The sequence below is a fragment of the Lepisma saccharinum genome, chromosome 7, assembly GCF_977018435.1.
Source record: "Lepisma saccharinum chromosome 7, izLepSacc3.1, whole genome shotgun sequence".
In the NCBI taxonomy this organism is placed as follows: Eukaryota; Metazoa; Arthropoda; class Insecta; order Zygentoma; family Lepismatidae; genus Lepisma; species Lepisma saccharinum.
The window spans coordinates 78,360,326-78,387,442 of record NC_139235.1 but is presented as its reverse complement, the minus strand read 5'-3'; the positions used below and the strand labels follow the sequence as shown (position 1 = coordinate 78,387,442).

General features: G+C 39.0%; 1 protein-coding gene across 1 annotated transcript in view; it reads right to left on the bottom strand.

The window, feature by feature from the left end:
• LOC145990283 (carboxypeptidase B-like) overlaps positions 1 to 27,117 on the bottom strand; it is a 40,127-nt gene that overhangs the window by 2,529 nt on the left and 10,481 nt on the right. The window contains exons 3-8 of the mRNA XM_083125973.1: positions 11,542 to 11,629; positions 9,485 to 9,635; positions 6,148 to 6,305; positions 4,738 to 4,828; positions 3,565 to 3,710; positions 418 to 474 (exon numbers count right to left, since the gene is read on the bottom strand). Coding sequence (XP_082982099.1) covers positions 418 to 474; positions 3,565 to 3,710; positions 4,738 to 4,828; positions 6,148 to 6,305; positions 9,485 to 9,635; positions 11,542 to 11,629 — 691 coding nt within the window. The remainder of the gene's footprint in view (positions 1 to 417; positions 475 to 3,564; positions 3,711 to 4,737; positions 4,829 to 6,147; positions 6,306 to 9,484; positions 9,636 to 11,541; positions 11,630 to 27,117) is intronic.

Below are 27,117 nucleotides of genomic sequence, written 5' to 3'. Positions count from 1 at the left end.
AAACAAAGAGGAAACCTCGGAACGCGCAAGGAGTAAAGCACTTGGTGTTTACAAAATGCAATAAGTGACGGCTTCTAACCACACATTCGCACACATTATTAGCAATTTACCAACTAGGACGAACGTTTACAAACAATGAAGTCAGTGGCGGCTTGTAACCACACATTCGCAATTATCTCGAAAACGGCTCGTTTGCAGACCCATGTTTACTGAGACCTTTTTGCTTCTATTATCGTGTACTTTCAACTGCGTCAGTTTGCGCTATTACTTATGATACACCCTGTATAAAACACTGACGGTTCGGATGTGGCCATTGGACCATAGTTTGGGCGCCCCTACACTAGGCAGCAAGGTGCCAACTCATAGAGATTTTTCTATTAGAGAGAATATACTATGATACCGTAAACATTTACGTACCAAATCTTGCCAATTATCCGGAAGTTCGTCCGTGTAGCTCCAAGGGTAAACAATGCACTGCGAAAAAATAAATATATATAAATTATAATATATATATTTATGTATGATTAAAATACACTATGTGGAAGAAAGTCATTGGACACCCCGGTTTCAACTCTGAAACGAATTCCTCATGGAAAAGAGAGTACAGACGGGTATATATACGGCAGCAGGAGGCTTCTCAGATCATTCGTTGATAAAATGACGGACAGGAAAGAGCTCAGCATGTTTGAAAGAGGGATCATAGTAGGCTGCTCCATAGCCATGAGTATACGTAGCATAGCTGATGCCCGACAGGTCCCTAAATCAACTGTAGCCTTTGTCATCAAGAAGTGGAAGGAAAAGGGACACTGCTGCAATGCACCACGAAGTGGAAGACCCACGAAATTGGACGACCAGGACAGGAGAGTGCTGAGAGGGAGATTCGGAAAAACAGGACCCGTCCGATGCATTCGATTGCAGAAGAGTTTCAAAGTGCGACCAATTTGACTGTTTCGACCAAGATACTTCGCAAGGAGGCCCATGCGCTCGGTTATCATGTCGAGCCGCTGCCCACAAACCCCTGATAACAAAAAACAATAAACGGCAGAGACTACGCTGGTGTAAAGAGCGGAGAAACAGGACGGTGGAGCAATGGCGGAAGGTCCTATGGAGCGATGAATCACGCTTCACACTGTTTCGACCAGATTGGAGAGTGTGGGTATGGCGATTACCCGGAGAACGTCTGTTATCCGAGTGTGTAGTGTCCACAGTGAAATATGGTGGTGGTGGCATCATGTTCTGGGGATGTTTCAGCTGGCATGGCGTGGGTCCACTATTACCGGTGTATGGTCACATGACGTCTGCGTTCTACCGATTTAATTCCGACAACTCCATGCTCCCCACGTTGTGGCGTTTTTATGGAAATGAAGAATGTGTGTTCCAGGACGATAATGCGACTTGTCATGTTTCCAGGGCTACCATGGAGTGGTATGCAGAAAATAATGTCACCCGACTGGATTGGCCTGCTCAGAACCCTGACCTCAACCCTATCGAACATCTATGGGACGAACTGGAGCACTGATTGAGGGCCGATCGCCTCGCCCTTCTACACTTTCAGGGGTTGGTGACTGTACTGCAGGAGGAATGGCGGAATATCCCACTCAGTTTACTACACGACCTTGTGGCCAGTTTACCACGACAAGTGGCTGCTGTTATCGCTGCCAAAGGTGGACCGATCTCCTATTCATTGCAAGAAAACTGATGGTATCCCCTGACATGTGGTGTCCAATGAATTTCTTCCACATAGTGTATAAATCTAGATCACGTAAAAAATAATAATGTTATTCAAAAAGCATCCATAATAGCTGCTAAATTTAGAATATTTTTTTTACATATCTTAAAGAACTTTAGGATATTTTGTATTGTATATTAAACACACTACATTATTCCTAATTGTCCAATGAGACAGTGTGTTAATTCTTACATCACAATCAGGCTCGCATCTACGTAGATATATATTTCGGAGAGGGACCAAAGCAAGTGTCTCAATAATAATAATAATAACAATATAAATGTTTAAATTAAAATCATTAAGTTATAATTAAATGAAATATTAATTAAAATATGTATTTTTTTAATATTGCATTTTTATTATTACATGAATACTTAAATAGATGGTGTAAGAATATACATATAGCATCATATATTTATGCGTGTACTTAAGATCGCCAAAATTGGCACAAAAAAAAGAAATTAATGTCAAATAGATAAAGAATTGAATATTTATGGAATAATGAAAAGAGGACAAAGTTGACAAAAAGTAAAATAGCCTATAATAATAATAATAGTAATAATAATAATAATAATAATAATAATATAGGAAATAAATAACCATGGATAATAGTACAATCGAGTACAGCATTATGCTGAAAAGTACATTTTTATTATTTTATTTTAGTACTTGGTAAGTATTTCGGAGGGGGTCCGGACCCACTTGACCCCCCCTAAATACGTCCTTGGTCACAATGGTTCTCACTCTTGCTCTCACACTGGATTGTGTTGTTGATTTTAGCACCATCCGTAAACATTCATGTTTGACGCGATTCTATAATGAATTCACTTAAGCAAATTACTAATGTTTTCCCGCGTGAATTAGTTTCAACTGTTCTATTAATTTCTATTGCCCCTGCCACACGAGAACTTTCTTCACTGCAGCGAAGAACTTTTTCGCAGTTCAAATTATTGTCCTCCAAAATATTGTTTATAATATTCTTAGATTTTTCTCTCAGAAGTGGATTTTGGAGTCATGACAACAAATCTGATGTTATGGTTTCAATGTTTCATTTTCCTGGGTTCGAATCCAGGCCTGGACGTGTGAGTGTTCTTTGTGTGTCTCTGATCATCATTCATCCTCATCTTCGCCGCAATTAGCCAAAACTGGCAGAAACGCGAAGAAAAGATGAAAAAAGTAAATCAATCAATTTGGGTATATTTTGAAGAAATTTCAATTTTATTTATGTTCTATGGTGGGATTGGGATTTTAGAAAGCCTGGGGCCATGGACGTCCGCAGGATTTTTTCCAGGGAGGGGCAAGAATGGTAACTTTTTCCAGGGGGGCAAACGAGGCCTCCCGTAATAGTACTACCCCCTCAAAAAACACGTATGCGGATTGAAGCTATCATGTTCCTGCAACACCCTTCCAATAATTAACATAAATTAGTGTGAATGAAATGAAATATATGTGTGTAATATATAATTTCATGGTAAAATCTATTTTACAGGGGGGCGTGGTCCCCCTTGCCCCACTTCCCGACGGCCATGCGTGGGGCCCAAAGTGTCCAATAGCACTCATTGTGTTTTTCAGTAACTGAATATTCAAAAAACAATACAATCTTTTTGTAATCGCTTAAAATATAAAAAAAAACATGATTTAATCGATATTCGAGAAATGAAAAAAAAAAGTTTGGGTCCGAGAGTGATAATGCATTTTATTTAAGGCGTATTCTGACATACTATCACAGATACGCTTGTTGCGTGTGGTTCTGTACACACGCAGAATAAATTCGATAACTGAGTAAGTAATTGGATGAGTAAGGTAAGGGACCAATCACAATTTCTTGCACTTACCTCTGCGTTGCTGTGGTAGGTCAAGTAAATCTGGACTCTCTCTGCGTTTGCAAGAACAGCGTCCCGTATAGCTTGAGACTCCAGCTCGGAGAAGGCGTTGGACCCAGAGAAGATTTCGGAGCACGGGTTGGAGCTTGTGCCTCCCTCTGTGGGGACAGAGAAAGGGGATCATCTTACGAAGAATGCAGTGAGGTTGGTAAAGAGAGCTTTGAGAGTGAGAGTGAGAGAGAGAGAGAGAGAGAGAGAGAGAGAGAGAGAGAGAGCGAGAGAGAGAGAGAGAGAGATAAAGAGAATAGAGAAGTAGGGGGAGGAGACAGAGAGAATTGAGAAGTAGGGAAAGGAGAGAGAGAATAGAGAAGTATGGGGGAGAGAGAACAAAAATGGATTGAGAGAGAGGAGATAGAGAAGTAGGGGGAAGAGAGAGAGCAAAGGGGAATTCAGAGAGAAAGAGAGAGAGAGAGAAGGGGAGAGAGAGAAAGAGAGAGAGAAGGAGAGGTAGGATTGAGAGAGAGGGGCGATAGAGAGAATAGAGAAGTAGGGGGAGAAGAGAGAGAACAAAGATGAATTGAGAGAGAGAGAGGAGATAGAGAGAATAAGAAAGTGAGACAAATCAAAAGAAGAAAGATATAGAATGAGGAAGTGGACAAATAGAAAGGGAGGGAAGATGATGAAAGACACAATAAGAAAGGGTCGAAGAGAAAAGTAATTTGAGAAGAATAAAGAGAGAAGGGAAACATGTGTAGGGGAGAAGAGAAAGGCAGGAGAGAAAAAAGAAATAGACCTATAGAAACATCACACGAGTTGGTATTAAATCTTCCAAAGAATGCAATGAAATTGGCATGAAAAGTTGGGAACAAGAGAGAGAGAGAGATAAATGGAAAGAGAAGAAAAGAGAGGATAAGACAAAGATAAAGAGATAAATTAGTGAGACAAACAGAAAGAATGAGAGAGAAAGGAAAACACAGAAGAAATAAGATAGGAGAGATTAATATAAATTGAGAAAAAGAGAGATGGAGAATGAGAAAACGTAAGAATAGAGAGAAGAAGAGAAAGAGAGAGAGGCAAAGGTAGAAGAGAACAACCGCGAAAAGAGTGAGAAAGGAAAAACGAAAAGGAACGAGGGAAGAATGCAAAGAGAAGGAACAAGCAAGGAAAAGAGATAAATTTACTCACCATTCCAATGGTAGCCAAAGTTCCTGTTTGGGTCAACACCCACGCATGAACTGGCATCAAACCTTGCCCGGTTCTTCCTCCAGAATCGGTCCTGCAAAGAATGCAATGAGACTGATAACAAAAGATTTGATCACTATGTACACAGTCCATTTCATGCATAGAGATGCTAATTAGGACTAACCTAAAGTGAAGACAATGACCTATGTGCCTCCACAGCGTGTTGTCGAACATGGAAACCTTTGATTACCAGGGGACGATGTTACTACTGAAAACCACACACACACAGGGAGAAAGATAGAGAAAAAAATAGACAAAAAAAGAAGACAGGGAAGAGAAAGAGAGAAGAAAAACAGTAGGTAAGAGAGGGAAGAGAGAGAAAATGAGAGAATGATAACTCGAGACAAATACGAGAGAAAGAAAGATACAAAGAAAGGGACTGAGAGAAAAAAGATAAAGAAGAGAAAATAGAGTAGTTGAAGAAAGGGAAGACAGAGGGAAGGCCAGCAGAAAGGAAAAGAGACAAGGAGAGGAAGAGAGAAAATAAGAGAAAAGATAGTAGCTCAAGAAAGAGAGGAGAGCGGGAAGAAGATAGGAAGATCAGCAGAAATGAAAAGAGAGAGGAAGAGGAAGAGAGAAAATAAGAGTAGATGAAGAAAGAGAAGAGAGAGGGAAGAAGAAAGGAAGTTCAGAAGAAATGAAAAGAGAGAGAGGAAGAGGAAGAGACAATAGCAGAGTAGATGAAGAAAGAGAGGAGAGAGGGAAAGAGAAAGAAAGATAAGCAGAAAGGAAACAAGAGAGGGAGAAAGGAAGAGAGAAAAATAGAAGAGAAGAGAAAAGGAGAGAAAAATATTGAGAGGAGGAGAAGAAAGATATGACGGATTCTCGTGCTACTTTAACCAAACTCTGGAAAATACACTTGACGATTTTAAAAGGGAAGATTCCCTAATAACGTTGCAAATTGATTGAATTATTTATTTTACGTCGTATTTCAGTAATTTTTGGATAATCGCGACGATGAGGATGAAACTTTATAATTTGAAAGTGATGAGAGGACAATCACAAAATGGACAGCACAGAACACAGGCCCCACAGAGCATTACACTGGCTGCGAGTCCAGTCGACAGAGCCTCGTTAGTCTGCAAAAAACAATCCAAGGTGTTCTACGTGGAAGTGAGATTGACAATTGGGTGTCTTCAGAAAGGGTCTCCCCTTACCAATTGGTGGTTTTTGGTTACGTAGTGATCTTCTGGATAATTTGCTAAGATGGGGATGAGTGATATGATGATGAATAGACACGCACAAACATCTATGTCCAGGTCGGGATTCGAACCCGGGACCCCTTGCGTCGTAGCGCGATGTGCTAACCACTCCGCCACGGGGACCTGGCGGTTACATAGCGAGAATACTTACATCAGTGAATGTGTAATCGTAGCCATCAGGATTGACCACAGGAACGATGAACCAGTCCAAGGAATCTAGCAAGTGACTGTTGGCCGTATAGTTCTCCACCAGCTGATAGAGTATGTACGTCACAGCGGCAGGGGCTATCCACTCTCTGGCGTGGATTCCTACAATAGAAATCAGGAGTGCATATTCTAGACTAGATAGACTAACTGCGAAGCCTAGAGAATATAATACAGGAGAAAAATCGATCACAAGTTGTAAATAATATTATTCATATCAGTGAGATGATGATGGTGATTCTGGAGTTGGCAACCTGATTTCTTGAGAGTTGGTAACCTGATTTCTTATGAGTTGGCAACCTCATTTCCTATGAGTTGGCAACCTGATTTCTTATGAGTTTGCAACCTGATTTTTTATGAGTTGGCAACCTGATTACTTAGGAGTTGGTATGTGCAGTGGAAGATAAAACACGTTAGGGATTATTCTTTATTTATTTTTTGTTCTTTCTTCTTTATGTACATCTCTCATTCCCTCTTTCTTCCTGATCCTCTCCCTCCGTTATTTTTTCTTTCTCTCTCTCTCGCTCTCTCTTTCTTCTTTTTCAACTTTTCTCTTTCTGTTTCCATATTTCTATTACTTTTCCTATCTTCTTTGCGTTCGCTTCGACCTTTTCTAATGATTAGCTTCTTGTTGATTGATTGATTTGCTTTATTTTACTTCGCTTTTTGTGCCACTTTTAACTAATGGGGAAGACGGGGAGATGAAATTGATGATTGGACTCTCACAAACATCCATGCCTACGCCAGGATTCGAACCCAGGACCCCTAGCTTCATGGGCGTAACTTGGGACTTAACTTTGGGGGGGGGGGGTGAGGTACAAACTTGAGGCTTAACTTTTTGGGAGGGGGCAGAGTCGAAAGTTTTTCATCCCTTAAAAATGGTGTCTAGAATTACTTGTTAAATAACTGTTACATTTGCGAAATCACAAATATTATTATTTATTGCTTAGCTTCTAAGGAATGAGGATGTTAAGAAAAGTATCCTTAACTTGTAAATTTGAACAAACCTGAAACCTTTATGGGGGCAAGTGCTCCCTTGCCCCCACTAAGTTACGCCTATGCCTAGCTTCTTGTCGAGAATATTTAGGATGTACAGTCACGGACAGTTCTGGGTTGTAATGAATACATTGGCTTTCAATGGAATCGTAACAACCCAGTAGTGTCCGTGACTGTATGACGTTGTTACTTCTTAAAACCTACCCGTAAACAAATTGCATACATGTTATATTATTCATTACAGCCTAAATGTAATCAAGATTGTTTAGTTTCTATTATCTTCCTGCCATTATTTAGTGTTTAATCACCATTAATTTGCAAGTTATTCCAAAACTACCGGATGGAGAGCAAACCAGCTCAGCAAGTAGTTTCAGATTCTGCCGCTAGGTGCCAGCAAGTGTGCTTTAACTACTCGTGACATCTAACCTCGAAACTGAGAAACATGTGAACAAATATGGAGATAAATTACAACGCAAAGAACGACAGCGACAAAAATTGTGTTGTGAATTGAATTTGTTCTGCTTTTAAACAAATCATAACTTTTTCCCAAGGGTAATTTCCGAATATCTTACGTTGGAATTTTATTCATAAAGTTAATGTGTGATATCTCAGAATTTTGGAACTGCGAAACCCTTCAATATTCGTATTGGATTGGATTGATTTGATGTTTTAAGTCCACTTTATGCACAGTAAGGCTAATCGGGACTGGGCCTACAGTTTAAAGTGGGGTCCGAACCACTATGTGCTCCACCGGATATCATGTCCTGTATTTTACACTATTTATTTCTGTTATTAACAATAAAAATAATAAACTTTCTGCTTTTTTGTAACTTGGAATGAATGTGTCTAGCTGAAACCGATTGGTCAATTGTAATGAATTAGTTTCTATTAGAAAGTAATTTATTGTTTTCAATATGTTGCTTATGAAAAATTCTTATCTATACAACTGTAAATGCAATGTTGAAATCATATTAAACAAGTAAATGAAATATCTGGTAAAGCATGTGGAATTTGTAACTTAGAAAAACTTTCACATACAAAACTTTTTCAAATATATGAACACGTTTTTAACTCTGTAGGTTCATTGCGTTTAACGCACTTACGGAAAATCGAAAAACATACTGCTTCAATCATATTGTTGTTATTCCTTTATACATGCGAAAACAGCAACAAAGAATCTGACACACAACACTTGAAAAAATGATGAACAAACAAAACACTGGCGAGATCGACTTAGTTGATCAAAAGATTGCTCATTTTTCAAATTGCATTACATACACATAAGAATAAGCATGGAAATTCCATATTGCAAAAAACAAGAACTAATATGAACATTTATTTCAACTACTAGCTGCTTTAAGGTCGAGTTGGTTCTTAACAAAGAGTTCTTGTTAGGTATTTATTAAGATAAATCTGACTTCAGTAGTATGCATTAGAATTCAGTTCAAGTGTGCTGTTTTTCCAATGAACTTCTAAATCACAGGAAATGTGGTGTCAAGAATGAAACTACCTATTCTTTGAGTCAATAAATGAATTTATAACATATTGATTCTCCAATATATAGAAACTTACAATTGGATACAATTCACCAATTGGAAATTGTCTTTATTTTCCAATTGGTTTCAGTTGAGATTCCGATTGAAACCAATACATTCCGATGGCTGTATAGATCCGATAGAATCCAATTCAATTGAAACCAATAGAAAATTCCAGCTCGGGTGCCAATTTCCAGGGGGGGGGGGAATCGACGAACCCGTTCGAACCCCCTTCCCAACGGCCATGTTTGAGAGAGAGAGAGAGAGAGAGAGAGAGAGAGAGAGAGAGAGAGAGAGAGAGAGAGGGAAAGAGTGAAAATGAGAGAGAGGAGAGTAATAGGCAAAAGGATAATGAGAGAGAAAGCTGACAGAAATAGGAGTCTCTCTCTCTCTCCCACTCTCTCACACTCTGTATCTATCTTTCCTCTTCTCCTTTCCTGCCTTTCTACCAGAGAGAGATAGAGAGAGAGAAAGAGAAATAGAGAGAGAAGGAGTGAGAGAGAAAAAGAGAGAGAGAGAGAGAGAGAGAGAGAGAGAGAGAGAGAGAGAGAGAGAGAAAGAGGGAGAGAAAGAGAAATAGAGAGATAGATAAGAAGTGAGAGAGAAAGAGAGTGAGAAATAGGGGAGAGAGAGAGAGAGAAAGAGAGAGAGAGAGAGAGAAAGAGAGAAACTCAATTAAAAATCAGGAATTGGATAAATTAGAGGCCTAATAAATAAACACAAAAATAATTGTATGCCCGTCCATATACTTACCTCCATCTATAAAAATGGCGGGTTTTGTCCCGTTTCCTCCAGTAGAAAGTGTCGCCATCATGATATCCCTGCCTTCAAAGGAAGAGCCAATGGATTTCGTGGAGACAAGTTCAGGATGCGCGGTCTGCAATTCGTCCAAATAAGCATAGATCTGTGTAGAAAGAAATAAACGAAGCAAATTTTATTAATGGAAAGTTGGCCAAAATAAAATCAGGCTATCTCTATAAAACTTCCCACAATACAGCGTGTTCCGCTTAGAGCGATCGAGAAATGAATGCTCACCGTTAGAAGTCACAGGAATATATTGTTATCATTTGTATCAGAGTTTGTACACCAATAGTGAATACACGTGCTTGCGCATGCGCGCCAATCTGTAATGCGGGAACAAGCCTGGCACTAAAGCGACAAGGAGATGTATGCGTAGATAGGAAGAGAACTACAAACAGACATTCGAAAAGATGGGGCTGAAAGAGGATTGATTGAATGATTTTGTATATTTCACTTCTCTTTTCTTCCACTTTTGGCTAATCTCTATGTCTTTTCACTCTCTCTCCCTCTCTCTCTCTCTCTCTATCTCTCTCTATCTCCCTCTCTTTCTCTCTCTCTTTCTCTCTATCTCTCTCTCTGCCCCCCTCTCTCTCTCTCTATCTATCTATCTCTATCTCTCTCTTTCTCTCTCTCTCTGCTCCCTCTCTCTGCCCCTCTCTCCCTTTCTTTCTCTCTCTCTATCTCTCTCTTTCTCTCTATCTCTGTCCCCCCCTCTCTCTCAGCCCCCTCTCTCTCTATATATCTCTCTCTCTATCTATCTCTCTCCCTTTCTCTCTTTCTCTCTCTCTCTATATCTCCCTCTGCCCCTCTCTCTCTATCTCTCTCTTTCTCTATCTCTCTCTTTCTCTCTCTCTCCAAGGGTCCCGGGTTCGAATCCCGGTCGGGCTTGGTTGTTTGTGAATGCCCATTCATCTATTTCATCATTTCATCACTCATCCCCATCTTCGCAAATTAGCTAAGAGGCACAAAACGCGAATTAAAATAAACTAAATCAAATCAAATAAAAAAAAAATCAAATCTATCTCTCTCTCTCTTTCTCTCTATCTCTCTCTCTCTCTCTATCTCTCTCTCTCTCTCTATCTCTCTACCTTTCTCTCTTTCTCTCTCTCTCTCTATATCTCTTCCTCTGCCCCCTCTCTATCTCTCTCTTTCTCTCTACCCACCTACCCCTCTCCCTATAAACACACTAACTAACTAACTCTCTAGCCTTCTTAAACCCGAAGGCTCATGGCTGCAGCAACACAGGCCTTCCATCTGTCCCTATCTTGAGCAAGATCTATATACTCTTTTCCATTCCTACCAATATCCTTTAGGTCCATCTCAACATTGTCCCTCCATCTTGGCCTTGGTCTGCCTACTGGTCTCTTACCATCAGGTTTCCCAACAAGAATCCTGTAAACTCTTCTTTCCTCTCCCATTCGTGCCACATTCCCTGCTCACCTAAGTCTTCTTGATTTAATTATTCTAAAAATATCTGGACATAAATACAAATTATTTACTTCTAAATTATGTAACCTTCTCCACTCACCTGTCTCCTCATCCCTTTTAGGTCCAAAGATTTTCCTAAGGATCCTATTTTCAAATACTCTCAATTTATGTTCCTCTTTCAATGTAAAGGGACCAAGTTTCGCATCCATATAATACTACAGGCAAAATTTCTGTTTTGTAAATTTTAACTTTTAGTTTCTTAGATATCAAACGAGAAGACAAAAGTTTATGAAGAGAAGAGTAACATGCATTTCCTGAATTAAGCCTGCTTTATATTTCCTCTTTATTATAATTTTCATTTGTTAGTATTATTCCTAAGTACTTGAATTTGGAAACTGATTCAAACGAATTGTTATCAATAATTAGATTTTGATTATTACCTAACACTTGGTTTCGGCCTGTAAGCATATATTTAGTTTTCTCTATGCTAACTTCGAAACCTATCTCTTTAGCTGCTTTGAAAAATATTTTAGCATTATTCTTAACACACACACATGCATATTGAGAATTGGAAAATTTACCTCTTCTGCCGTATAGAACTGGTCAAAGGTGATGGACGCTTTGTGACCTCGCTGTCTAGGACGTTTTGCTCTTTCAGAATCGATTTTGCTGAAAAAAAGTTACAATAACAATTAATTAAATGCAGAAATCAGTGATCAATTATAACTTCTAAACTGTGTACTTTCCTTTCATATTTCTTTCAGGCCTGCCTCCGTGACGGAATGGTTAGCACAGAGATATAGAGCTCGATTTCCGACCTTCATCATATCATCACTCATCCGGTCGTCGCGATTAGCCAAATGTGGCATAAAATGAAATTAACCAAATCAATCAATCAATCTTTTCATATTAAAAGTAAGTTGTTGATTTCGATCGATGTATTTCAACTTAATTTTCGTATTAGAAATATCTTATTTTCGTATTAAGTTTTTACTTATAATTTTAAAATTAATAAAATAGCGGAACGAAAATAAAATGAGCTGGAAAAAGTGCTAGAATCAGAATAGGATAAGATCATAAAATTCTAATAAACTTGGGTAAGGCCATTTTACCATTCGTGGAAACATAGACCCTGGCCTACAGGTAAAATCTCAGGGTTCTGCGGCGTTGTTTTCACGCGTATTACAGTCACACTTATTCCAAACCTGTAATAAATATATTTTATTGTGTACCACGTGTTCGGGTCAACCAGCTATGTCTTGTGTTCCTCAACAATCGAGTGACTATATTTGTATTCTCCAAGAACAAATGCGATGCATGGTATTGGACAATTCGTTGCTCCTGAAAACGTTTTACAAATAATCAGATAATCCGATTACACTGATAAACAATGAAATACTCCTTTAAATAAAACTAAGTGATCTTTATGTATTCAGATGTTCTGATAACGAATATCGCATCCGTTTTCCTGTATCACCTAATTTTTTTGCAGAACACCCACATTTTATAGTTTTATGGTTTCAGGTCTCCGCACCCTGCTCCGCATCCGGCTTAACGTTTGGTTCCTAGTAAATGGATCAGAACCTTTTGGCGACCTTGTGTGTTTATGACTGGCACTTGATATTTCGTGGAGGAAACATCTGGCAGTAGAGTAATTTCCTGTTTCTCTGTTAAAATTTGTTCTTTTGTGGGTTAGTCGAGTCTTAACTTCCTTTCCGATAACTTCGCGAGTAGCCATATTTTATGTTTGTGTATGTTCGTGAAATTGTGAATGTAATATTGTGTATAGTGAAGTGAAGTGTAAGTTGTATTTTAACAAAACGATCAGAGCATTGTTTTCTTAAAGAAATATATTATAACTCAATTAATGAGTTCACCATGTCACGCAAATGTGTGAATAACCCGAACTTGTGTTGTTATGTTTGCGGGGAATTTACTCCGAAGTCACAGAGAAATACTATCACTCCTATAGTGAAAAAAGCATATGAGTTTTTGGAAGTAAAGTAGATGAGGGAAAAAGCTGGGCACCAGGTAAAATTTGTTGTAATTATTCGCGAACTTTACGTGGTTGGCTTAATGGCACTCACAAATCAATGCCCTTCGGAAACCCTGTAATATGGACAGAACAGAAAGATCATACTACGGATTGTTACTTCTGTTTAACAAACATAGTGGGATATAGTTCTAAATCAAAGCATTCTATATTTTATCCTGATGTTCCTTCAGCCAAGAAACCTATGAGTCATGATTTTATACCAATTCCTAAGCCTCCTAAAGAATGGACAGTGGATGAAACAGAACCAAGCAGTGCTTCTCCAGATGGCGAACCTGGACCCTCATATTCAAACACCGATCCAAATTTTCCTGTTCCAAATATACCTCACTTTATTTCCCAATTCGAACTAAATTATCTAGTCAGAGACCTCAACCTTTCTAAAGTTCAAGCGGAATTATTAGGTTCTCGTCTCCGAGGGTGGAATTTATTACAAGATGGTGTTAAGCCTCGGCTGGATGTTGAAAGAAATCCAAATTTCGAGCGTGTCGTTAGTTCCGTTCTAACAACAGTACCAAGGGAACACGAGGGAGGCGCTGACGTCGCTTTCAAGAAATTCTCCTTTTTCCCAGTCACAAATCTCCCATATTCTTACCATCGTTACACAGTTTCAGCAAGCCGACCTCGCTGCTTTTACGATCTGGTAGGGAGAGGGGGAGAATGAATGTCGTTCCCACTGGCCATTGACCATTGACAGATGTGCCGAAACCCTGAATAATAACTGTTTTCCTTTCCTTAGTTGAAAAAAACCTTACACATCGTCCTTTGAGAATACCAGCCTATGCACTGTGAAGCTGCATGTTTCTTCTTGTTTCCGTCGGTACGTTCGTTTTGTTGCAGTAAAATGGCCAACTAACATAGATTATGTAGTAAAAGACCTAAAATATAAATTCTCAGCTTTGGAATCAGGATTCTGTTGTTACTGTTCTCCATAGACGTAGTACGGGGTGTGCCGGGTGTGCCTAGGCACACCCTAATGGGCTGCTTTATCAACGAGAATTAAAGACAGATATTTCAATAAGAGAGAAAATAAGCGGCAGTTTGTAAGAAGTTGAAAATGTCATTGCTTGGTACAAACGTGTGCATTATCGCTGATGAAACTGGTGTCTATAGATTTTCGATTTTTTGATGTCATTGGAGAAAGAAGATATTTACTGCATCCTACTCTGTACTGCAGCGCTTTTCTTCTATACCTGTCACAAGCTGCACGTGTGAGAGAGCTTTCTCCAAGCTTACCCAAGTTAAAACTAAATTAAGAGCAACTCAGAAGCAGGATAGATTGGAAGCCCTGCTCTTGCTATTTGTGGAACAGGAAAAAGCTTAGTCTATTGATGTAAATGAAGTTATTGATGAGTTTAAGAACATTGTACCTTTTGACAGACGTCTCTTGTTATATAGATGACGTGTATTTTGAGGTATTTGTTTGTAACATTTATGAACATTTTGTGTGTGTAATTTCTATGCAATTTGATTTTTTCTACTACGTATATTCAGAAATTTTCAACACTGTCCTTTAGTGAATTTATATTCCTTTACAAACATCAGTGCAGTTAAAGAGCCAAGTGATTGTGTTGCAAAATATATTATTAAAAAGGTACAAGACCTCATTTTTTTCTTTGTGCACACCCAAATATAAAGTTCTAACTACGCCTATACTGTTCTCGTACAAGAAGCTACACACTTCGTGTTATCAGGACCTCTCCGATGGCGTAGTGGTGACGTCGTCGCCTTGTAATCAAGGGACCCCGGATTCAATACTCGGTGGAGACGTAGTGGCTCCAGTGGGGTAGCAGCCATCCCCGCAACGAGGGGGGGGGGGCGAGGTGTAGGAGCCCCACAAAGAGCTCTTGAAGTTTTTATTGTATATAATCGCAGAAATTCCACATATAGTGTCGCTTATAAAAAAATCTATTTACGAAACAGAAATCTGGTTCCCAGTAACATCATATACGATGTCTGCGATAACAAGCAGTGACGTATTATCTCAGCCAGAGGGACCCAGTAACTTGTCATATGGGTCCCCCTCCGAAATGCAGAATTAACTTACTTGCTCGCAGATGTCCATCGATAGGAAAATATCCCTCATCTCACACCTTTGTATCTACGCAGTTTGTCGTAAACGTAGTGTGGCGTGTCAATTGTCTACAGTTATGAATCCAGTAGAAATATTCAGTTGCTCAACCAGTCTATCCTTATTTTACAATAAACATCAAAATTGTTAATTCGTAACCTTTTAGTTTTACACGTGATATTTAAAATGTAACTTCCCACCTAATATTTTCAAGGGGGGTCCCAATTCTTTTCATATTGAAATAAGAGCTGAAATGAATTTCCCATATTGTCTGCACTTGTTACGTTTTACTTCAAAGGGGACGGAAACCTCAGTTAAAGGTGGGACCCATAGTAAATTATCCCTTTGCTGTAAAGACCATTATCCCATCCTCTGCCACGCAGGGTATACAACGTATGAGTTAAATGTGACCATTATTTGGTGTAATTTTGTAAGTTCATTTTTCTTACAATTTGGCATTTTGTGGACATTTCTGTCGAACTAGTTCTTATTTTCCAATGTGTTACGATTTTTTGATCTGCAGTGTTCAAAGGGAATATTCCTCGCTGCAAATTTCCTTGTTCGCGTTGGGGATAGAAAAAAGGAAAATTCGAGCACTGACGGTCTATTAATAAAAAGGTTCTTGTTTCATGAAAAAGTATTTAAGAAAGTAGGATCACTGGTCTATCGAAAAAAGAATGGCAGCATTAAAATTATGAATAATGATGTTGAGGTCTACTAACCTGTGGCAACCTTATTTTATTTTGTTGGGTGCGGGGGGGGGGGGGGGGTCAGTCCTTCCAAGCTGCATTTCATGGAGTGACAAATTTTCAGTGAATAGAGTTCCTTCGCAGCTTTATTATCTATCACTCAAGACTAGAGTCCGCAGTCATTTCTTCGTAGCAGATTGAAATTTACCTTGTGATAGGTTACTGCCGACAATCTAGATATCCGGTTCAACCCCCTTTACTAAAGGATAAGTTTGTTGATTGAGTATATTACTCACTCAGTATTAGAAGGTTAATATGAGCGACTCTTACGTTGAATCTTGGCCTGGAGGAACCAGGGGATGGCTTACGGGCCGAAGGCACATCCACCTCAAAGTCCAAAAGAGGAGTGTTTACTATTTTTTTACAATTCCACCAAAACAGTATTTTTTAATATCTGTGTAATATATGTATATAAGCAAAAATACAAAGCAACAGGAACAAAATATATGGCAGCGGGAAGCTTCCCCCTCTTCCAAAAGTGATTCCTGGCTGTGTCGCTGCGTTGAAGTAGAGAAAATATTTCCAGATTCTTCTTCCAGTTATTTTTCAGAGATTCAGACCATCCTGATTTAGTTTCAAGAAGGTACTACAGTGATATAAGTCGATAACAAAAAAATGGGAAGGCATAATATTTGAGGCAAAAGTTAATTTCTTGTACAACGAAGGGGGGAGGACAGATAACTATCTAACTATTGTACCTCCGTCCCACTCTGGCATCATAATCTTTTTTGACACTAGGGGGGGCCCTCGATATTTTACTTGCGGGGGGGGGGGCAAAGATCTGCGCTACCCCACTGAGTGGCGCGGATCCCACTTTAAACTATACGTCCAGTCCCGATTTGCCTTTCTGTGCATAAATTGGTCTTAAAACAAGTTTAACAAACAAACGTTTTGCTATCAGTTCACAATCATAATTGGCTGTGCTCTAATAGTTGGAGATATTGATAGATGCACGTAAAGAGTGAGGTATTTGCAAAATTTCCGGCAACTACTCTTCAAGCATCGATATATTATAAATTGTACATATATAGTCTCCCCACAATAACCAAATATTAGCAAGCAGATGGAGGACTTCCCCTTCCCTTTCAAATACCATTCTGTACATAACCACCGAACTCCGGACTTCTATTACTCAAGATTAGTCTGTCCCATACCCGGTGGAGGCAAATGGCACAGTGGTTCGGATCCCACTTTCAACTGTAGGTCCAGCCCCGATTAGACTTCCTGTGCATAAAGTGGACGTCAAACAAGAAATCAATCAATCAATCAAGATTAGTCAAAAGCAGGCACGTATCAAGAAATATATTTCGGGGGGGGGAGAGTCCGAACCAAATCTCAGAAATAATAATAATATATATGATGAAATTAAAGTATTCACATTAGATTAATGACATTAATTAAATATGTAAATTAATTAATAATGTATTATTATTATTACTTGAATAGGCAAAAAGACGGTGTAAGAACAGGTAAGAACAGGGATATAACAACACATATTCTTTATCTAGCTTAGGTGTAGTTAATATCGCAAAAAAATGAAATGAGAAATGAATGTCAAATAGATCAAGGATCGAATATTTATTGAATATGAATATGGTCCTATTAAATACACACACATGACATTTAGACGATTAAGAACGTGTTATTTATGGAATCATGTCAGCCAAGACACATTTTCACCTCACTCAAGGTCAAGGATTATGTGAATTCAATTGAAATTGTACCAATATCTACAATTGAATGTGAATGCGGGTTCCGTGTCATGAATCTAACCTTTACTGAACAGAGGCAGATTAAATATTTGGTTGAACCATAGAATACATTGCCGTAAATCCATTTCAATGTTGGTGTTTTATTTTCATTTGGCATGAGCTCAAATTACCATTTTAATCCTTCGTTTTAAAAGTAATTCAAACACAAGAATGGTTATTGGGGGTCATTTTGAGTTTTTTCTACTTTATTACTACCTTCATTTGAATTTTTTATTTTCTAAAAATTTCGGGGGGGGGCTGTAGCTCCTTTAGCACCCCCTCTGCGTATGGCAATGCCCTCTGGATCTCCCTCCCCTAAATAGTCCTCGGCTCAAAAGTGACAGAAAAGCCAAGGTGAATTCCTTTTTATAATCTCTAATTCTCCGAAACTATTCTTTTTGGAATGAAAAAATAGAGATTAAAGTTGATTTCCAAAAAAAAAAAAGAAGAAGAAGAAGTATTGAAGGACAATAACAGGGAACTTTTCCCTTTTAAAAGTCGGCTGGGCGTCTCACTGGCCTGCTGGAAACTAAGATTAGGTTCCTGGGCGTGTTTTGTGAGGTCGGATTTTTGCGGCCTTCTCTCTTCATAAAGCGGCTCTGGGGTTCACCCGTTCTCAAATAAACAGGTACCATTGAAGGACGACACCCCAAGGGGCGGGGGAGGCTAAAGGAGGCTGGAGCGTGATGCTTAAAAACTAAAGGATAGAGAATAAAAGTGAAAATAAAGATTGTTGATTGATTTGTGGTTTTAAGTCCACTTTATGCACAGAAAGGCTAATCGGGAGTGGACCTACAGGAAGAGGAAAACCAACCAAAACAGACTATAATAACAGAGTGATGGGTGGATTGAGAGAAATGAAGATAAACATTTCTCACGATGGAGTGAGAAAAGGAACAAAGAAAAGAAACAGTACAGAATGATAAAGAGATAAAGGAAGGAAGAGAAACAAAAAGATAGGCATGCAGAAAAAACTATAGAAAGAGAGAATGAGAAACAGAAGCAAAAGGTAGAAAGCGAAATAGAGAACGAACAAGTGGAGGGAGAGAGAGAGAGAGAAAGAGAAGGGCAAGAAATGAAGGAAGCTCTATATCTGAAGAGCCAGGGAGAGAGAGCAAAGAACGCAGGAGGGAAAATGGAACAAGACCTAATCGTGAAAAAGATACTATGGTTTTACACACACAGAGATAAAAGAGTTATAAATAAAAGTTAGTTTTCTGTATTACAAGTTCTAGACTCTCCCAAGTATCATTCCAGCTCAAATGAGGCGAAAAAAAAGTCGCCCTAGTTTCGAGTGTAAACGAAATTTTAAAATTTTACTCGCTAAACTGCTGGAAAAGGAACACAATTCAATTGTATTCAAATATTATGCATTACTAAGGAGGGCTTCCCAGGTGGCTTAAAAGTAACACCTTGTAGTCAGAGGGCCTCGGGTTCAATAGCCGGTGAAGGCACGTCTCTCCCGAAGGAGTGGTTTGGATCCCACTTGTAACTAAATATTAAGATTTCACCAGATTTCTGACTGTGATGCACCGCAAGTTCATAAGTCCTATATGCTCGAATGTCAGTTAATGAATGAATGCTTCCTTAGTTAATGTTACCAATGTCAAGTCACTGTTCAAATTGAAGGGGATTCCAGGTAAGTGTCTCCTGTCTCACTTTCCCCAGCCTCTACATCTTCCAACTAGTAACATAAATTTTTACCTTCGTAAAATTTCTGTTATTTTTGTGTAATTTGTCTTTTAATTTTTAGGTTCATTTAACGCCGACACGTCAGTCAAAATTGTGAATTTTTACATAATCTTACATTAATTTTTGTATTAAGTCCTATGTTATATACAGATAGGCTATTTGGGATTGGACCTACAGTTTAAAGTGAGACCCTAACCCGGGAACCCTTGATTACAAGGTGATAACGTTACCACTATGCGATCGGGGAGATCATTAATTTCAGATGAAATTCATGGTTTGGAAATAAATTTATTAAAATTTTGTTACTCCACACCAAACTCACACAGAGCATTGTCGTCCTATTAAATTTTGCGCTTTACGTTTTATAATAATAATATGTTGATGATGAACGTTAATTTAAATGTTTATTTTATTATTTAATTTGAGCCTCAATAAATTAAAATAAGTCAGTTCTTGGGTCTCAGATTTAGTATAAGTATTATTATTGTATTAGGTAAAAACAAAAGTCAAAATGCGAAAATGGGAATCTCTGAACCACCCTCTTCCATCCTACATTTTCTTCAATTCCCATAATGATGCATATAACCTAGATATGTAAAAAAAATCGGAGAGCATCACAGAGTAAGTCAACGAAGTAACTGCCTTTCTTGTTTCGGATCAGACTTGTACGAACCGACGTAATTTGTGTAAACTAAGTGAAGGCGATTCACTTCCTCGACTTCCAAGACTGTCTGTCTTGTTGCCACCCACTGAAGGAATGAATGCACTTCCCTGAGTTTCCAAGGTCTTTGCGCGGACAAAACATAAACCAGATGTCAAAGCAAGATAAGTTTACAAATTGCGGTGTGAAACCATCCCCCTCCCCCTCCTCCGCTCCGAGCGGCACATGACCGGTGCCGCAGATGGGAGCATACACATTCAGAGGGTTGCTTGCCCAGAAACGACAGCAGCGCCATAAGCGGAAAATCCTCGAACTTGCAGAAGGCGTGGGAACTAAATACTTGTCTTTCTTTTAATAAAATTATGTAATTTTTGTTGAAGATATTGTGCAAACGCTTGGAATTATCTATATAAATTCACGACACAAAGATGCACAATATTGAACTTAAATGCTAAAATGGTTTAAAACTCTTCAAACGCCCCATTTAAAGCTGCTTTCAGATCCAATTAATGCTGAATTTCCAATTTTTTGTACGCCAAACTAGAATCCCAAATTGATTTTTTTTATCATTACATCACTCCGTGTATCCTTCTAGAAAAGCCTTGCAGAGTATCATCGAAATTGGAAGCATATGTTAGGAGATTTTGTCAATAGAAGGAGAAGCAGTTTTCAGCCGGTGAGAGAAACATCCAGCCGAGGCTTAAGGTGTCATATTGGAAACGCCAACAATCACTGACACATTTTTTTTCTGTGAGAAATGAGTCAACTTACTGCAATGATGTAGAAGGCCTTCTGCAAGAACTTGGAAGGAGTCACAACCGAAACGAGTGGAGACTATTTTTAGATTCATCTAAGAACAGTTTAAAAGTAGTATTGTTGCATAATGGGAATATATACCCATCAGTAACCCTTGCCTATTCTTCCACCATGAAGGAAACATGAAAATATGGATACAATATTAAAAGTGATAAATTATAAAAAATATGGTTGGCAGATATGCGGAGACCTCAAAATGATTGGTATACTGTTAGGCATGCAGTCTGGGTTTACAAAATTTTGTTGCTTTCTTTGCGAATGGGACGGCCGGGCGAAAGATAAACATTACAACATTGTGGATTGGCCCATACGATAAAACGTAATTCCTGGAGAGAAGAGTCTTAGGAATCTCCCTCTACTTGCGAAAGACAAGATTTTGTTACACCATTTCATATAATGTTAGGGCTGATGAAAAATTTTGTTAAAGCTTTGGATAAACACGGTGAGGTTTTTGGGTACTTGAGAAAAAACATTTCCTAAACTCAGTGATAGTAAGTTAAAAGAAGGCATATTTATTGGGCCGAAAATCCGTCAGATCATTCATGATAACAACTTTGTGGAATTAATGTGAAAGCTGACAACTACAAGGAACTTGTTAAGAACTTGTTGAAGTGTTATCAGCGTATGGGGTGCAATATGTCCTTGAAAATTCACTCTTTACATTCGCATTTGGACTTTTACCCCCTAACTTGGGCTCGGTTAGTGACGAATGCAGCGAGAGATTTCACCAAGATATTTCTGTCATGGAGAAACGATATGCAGGAAAATCGGTACAGAACATGTTAGCAGACTACTGTTGGATCCTCAAGGAAGAGGTTTCTGGTGGCAGTTACAAACGGCAGAGTTCAAGAAAGAAATTTTGAAAATGTGAGTAAAAATGTGTTTTTTTTTCCTTTTTTTGCATGAAATTTCTTCATTGAACACTCAAAATCAGTCCTATATATATATATATTTTAATTTTTTTATATTTCATAGTTATTCACTTCAATATTTAAATCTTATTTCATGATCAAACAAACAAAAATAATTTCAAATTTCGATGTATTATTACAAAGGGAATTAAATTTTTATTAAAAACAAAAAATGAAACTCCAGGGAAAACGATAGGTGATACAGCATTTCTACTTTCAGATTTGGATTCAGCGGGATCGAATTATAAATAATCACCTATTTTCGTTCAAAGGAGCAAAAAAAAGTTTGAATTTGTTCATCAGTGTTATTCGTTCAAAGTTATTTAAGTTTACTTCATCCTCAGAGGCCAGTGGGAACTGGACGTACAGTTTAAAGTGGTATCCAACCCAATATGCAATATGCCTCCACTGAAATCGAACCGAAGACTTCTTGATTACAAAGCGACAGCATTACGCTATGCCATAGGGAAGTGGTCTTTCATTCAGGTTGCAATGAATTAAGCAGTGCGTATTTACAAGTCTATGCATGACGTATAAACTATATAATTTCATGCCATTACTTCTGCCGAAATTTGTTGCTACTCTATCAAACGCCAGCTAAATTGCTAATCTCATGTCTACAGCTATTCAATTAATTTGCAACTAATTTTCTTTTGATTCAACAAGCGTTATTAATTTTTTTTGCCAATACTTTTTATTGAAAACTGATGATGAGTGATGATATGATGAAGGGGCATTCACAAAGAACACCCCAGGGCCTCCCCGATGGCGCAGTGGTAGCGTCGTCGCCTTGTAGTCAAGGGGTCCCGGGTTCGATACCCGGTGGAGGCACATGGCACAGTGGTTCGGATCCCACTTTAAGCCGTAGGTCCAGTCCCGATTAGCCTTACTGTGCATAAAGTGGACTTAAAACACCAACTCAAAACTCAAAAAAACTCAAACAAAGAACACCCATACCCAGTCCACGATTTGAACCCGGGATCCCTGGCGTCGTAGCATACTATGCTAACCACTACGCCACGGAGGTCGTTTTGTCCATCTCAGCGTAAGTCAATTTGAAACAAACTTTATCTCAGGAAAATGATCAGAGATATGTTCACGGAAGTGCAAAATTGTGTAGGTACTCTTTTTTATTTTATTAATGCAGTAACATATATCATTGTCACTTTTTGCATGTGTACTGGGATAGGCATATGCTGAAAACTGTTTTCGAATACATACGCTGAATGATAAAGCTTCTTTTTCGTGAGCATTCTTTGAGATCGTACAGAAACCACGTGCAAAGAGCAGCATAAGATTCACATAACGCTAGACATAAAAAAATAGTACTTGCCTCTCAAATACGATTAATATTTCACCCCGAATTGTGAAAATGACGTCATCCTAACCAGCGATGAGAATTTATGAAGGCTTAATTTGTTTACAATTAATACATCAACTATGTTATAGCCTCAGTGGCGGCGATTGGGTTCCAAAACCGGGGAAGCAAAGTATCAAAACTGGGTGGCAAGAACAGTATATTTCCCGGAGCGAAGCTACAATACCGGACCCCTCCCCGTATTTTGTAATATTTCGCATACTCACTAATTGAGGCCTCCTAATCACGAATTTGAATTTAAAATTTGGGGGTCACGTGTAGAAATTGCAAAATAAGCGATCGGCACGATTGCTCATTATTTACCGGAAGATTTTGTGTTTCCAATACTTAAAAAACGAAATATACATTCCTGATTTTACTACGACCCCAAATTTTAACTGTTTGCCTAACCTAACCTAACCTAACCTTACCTTGAATCGTTTTTGGGGCTATGCGTGAATGGTTTGCACCGTAAAAAAAAATGTCCGTTTCGTAGCACTTGAGCGACAAATTTTAACTACACAATCGTGATCAAGTGTCCTAATTATTGACTATGCAAAATATGAATGAATGCCCTGTATTATTAACATGTACCAAACTGAAAGTTACTAAAAGAAACTTACGAAAGAAAGAACTTTATTTCCTACCTTCAAAGTCGCCATCTTACTCACACCACGCAGATTACTGAACAAGTGAGCGCTACGTTTCACAAACATGGTTTCCATGCTTGTATACGGAGAACGATCGCGGTAATTGAAAAGCTTATTTTACAACTTCTGCACGTCAAATAACAATTTCAACACGTCACCCACACATATTAACCTTCCATACTTCATCGGGACTACGTATTTCGTGAGTATAAGAAGTAGCATAGAAATTACAGAAGGGTCCGGTATTGTAAATTCTAGCCTATTTCCCTTTGTAGATAAGATTTAGCATAGTGCAGGGACAAAAGTGGCGAAAAGTGGGGGGCATCTGTCCCCTCGCCCCCCTAATTGCCGCCACTGTATAGCCTACATACATACACGCCACACACACACACACACACACACACACACAACGCATAACTGACCAAAAGGAAACGTCGGTCAATTTCATCCGCGCAAGCAGCATTCTTGCTACACCCTCCAGATGTCGTGTTGTTTCGACAGGATTTCCCATACTGCCCTGCGCCCCTGACTGAATCTAACCTATTCCGGTTTGTAAATGTTGCCGGAGGAATCAGTGTAATGGTAAAAGTAAACAGCTGTATTGAAAGCAGTTTGGCTGAAAGGTAAGCTACTGTTTCATTGTCTACGTATATCGCTAATAATTACTAGTCATTACGTTCATAAAGATTTTCGTGACATAACAGGTTTAAGCGATACAGAACAGTTGAAATACGGCATGGTTATGGCAGGCAGTCATGTTGATTCCGTACAAACGTTTTCTTGAAACAGTGTCTCCCAAATGCAACGCTTCGGTTAAAATGTTTCTCGTGTAAATTGTGTATTTTTATCATAACGTGACAAGTCTAGTGTCAATATACAATAGGTACATCGTGTCAATATATGATCAAAACCGAAAGAGAAATACTGAGTCACATCCTGCTGCACGTTCTCATTTGGCACTAGCTTTGGATCCTTTGAGATAGCTCAAAGAGTGTATACTCTCTTTGAGATAGCTTAGAATCAGTGTTGTCGTACACTTATTTTGTAAAGGCCCACCTACATTTATTTTATGAATCTTATTGCAAAGATACAAAATTTAACTTGTGTAACAAGTACGCTTCAATTCAAAGTTTGATCTTTCTGTTACGACGTATTCAATATACATCGTCACGTGCTGTTATCTAGTGGCAGGTTTCTGAATTGAATATCACTACCAAGTTGTTCGTGCATCGTGTACGGTAAACATCGGATTTTTCAGTGATATGTCACCATTCTTCGAACGAAATGGGGTTAGCCATTTTAAGAACTGAGTACATTCATTACGAAAGAATTGGCACTTTGAAAGAAGTTTGAACGTTTTAGATTCGCAAATGTTTTTCACAAATCGGGTTATGTCGTGTAAGTAGGAAGGGGATGGGGTAAGCCCTGCAGTTGTTTCTGAAGCTGGGTCACGTGACAGCACCTGCGAAAGACAGAAACAGTCGAAGATAGGAAGCATGCACTTTTGTGTGCTTTTGAATGAGATTTTGAAAGGGGGCAATGGTGGCCTGTTTAGCACATGGATGTACTAACAGTAGCGACAGGAAACTTCAAGCAATAACATTTCATAAGCAAGTAAAGCTATACGTCGTACGCTTTTAGAAGGAACATGAGTTCAGCCAATACGCAGCCAGTGCTGTCGCGCTGTTGCCAAACCAAGCGCTAGCGGAAGGAAAACACAGATAATTCGCTGTGTCTAATATTCAGCTTTTTATGGGTATAATTCATGCACGTGATATTTGGGTACAATGAAATATATAGCGAAGAATTCTACACAGGATTATATCATATCACTGCAGCATATAAGAGAAACTTGTACCTGAAAGAAGTTTGAAGGTACGTACGTATTTATTGTAGAGGAACTGCAAGGTCATCATCATCACTCTCGTTTCTGTTTTCTGGGATGTTTCCCAGGATATTTGAACAGGAGTTCACCGATTTCTGTGGTAGATACTTTACCCTGTTTTATAATGCGCAACACAATATTCACACATACACCACACGATTTAGCCGTAAGTTCTCGACTCTGAGAAAACACTGTTTCAGCACGCACGTCTTGCGAACGCCAATTCCTTGAAGTAAGAATAAGCTTTATACCTAAGATTTCTGTCTTGTGAACGTAATACGAGTATTTTACCCTTGGTGCCTCTACTACTGGTACGGACAAGGTTTCGAGAGCGATATTATTAATTTGATTTGATTTGCTTTATTTTACTTTGCTTTTCTGTCACTTTTGGCTAATTGCGAAGATGGGAATGAGTGATGATATAATGAAATTGATGAAGGGACGTTCATAAACATCCATGTCCAGGCCAAGATTCGAACCCGGGACTCCTGGCGTCGTAGAGGGATATGCTAACCACTCCACAATGGCGCCGGCGCGACATTATTAAATAACACTCATGCAACACACACACTTGCACAACTATCGAGCATAAGGGCTGTATTGCACATCGCGCTACGACGCCAGGGGTCCCGGGTTCGAATCCAGACCTGGGCATGGATATTTGTGAGTGCCCATTCAAAATTTCATCATATCATCACTCATCCCCATCCTCGTAAATTAGCCAAAAGTGGCAGAAAAAAAAGCGAAGTAAAATAAATCAATCGATAAGGGCTGTATTGAATCCTCTCACAACTGTTCTTCATGCCGTACGAGTAAAATTATCTTACACCGCCCTTGTTATGAAAACGGTGAACTCAAAACTGACCCAGACTCGCAATGTTTGTGAACACACAAGACAATGAAAGGTCATTATGGATATTCAGCCGAATTTGACACCCATAGCCTTACCAAGACACAACAACTCATCGGGGTCAACACGGTGGCAACGAAAAAAACAAAGGACGGAACACGGAAGGCAAACGAAAGGGTAATTGTGTGTGTGTGTGTGTGTGTAGAGACGTGTTGTTTCCCGTGTTTCTTCGAGAAACGATAACTCCGGCTGCAGGCGACGGAAATTCATGGGACTTGGACAGTCAGGTTCAAAACGTCTTGCCCCATCTTATGATGAACCTTAAAGTGGCGAGTTTTATGAAAACTTCTTGCGCGCAAGAAAAATACAGAACCCAGCGTTTAACTCGCGCACCGCAGTTTCCTAACTGTACAGCGTTGCACTCCTTCCATTGGTTGGTCGCCACGCACACCCTCTGCGTGGCTCCGCCCGATATCGCTTCTAAAACCGTGCGTCGGTAGTTTGTCTGAAATATTTGGTAAAGTTTTCATCTCCGAGAAACGTATTTCTTCAAATTTACAGAAGAAAGTACTTACCGAACTGACTTTCCGTAGACTTTTCAAAGGTCGTGGAAGTGTTTTTCCTCATCGTTTAATTTATTTGGCCGGTAAATCATGTATTTTTCAAGATTAATGTCTCTCCGAATGCACGAAAGCTGTTCCGTCTATGTTC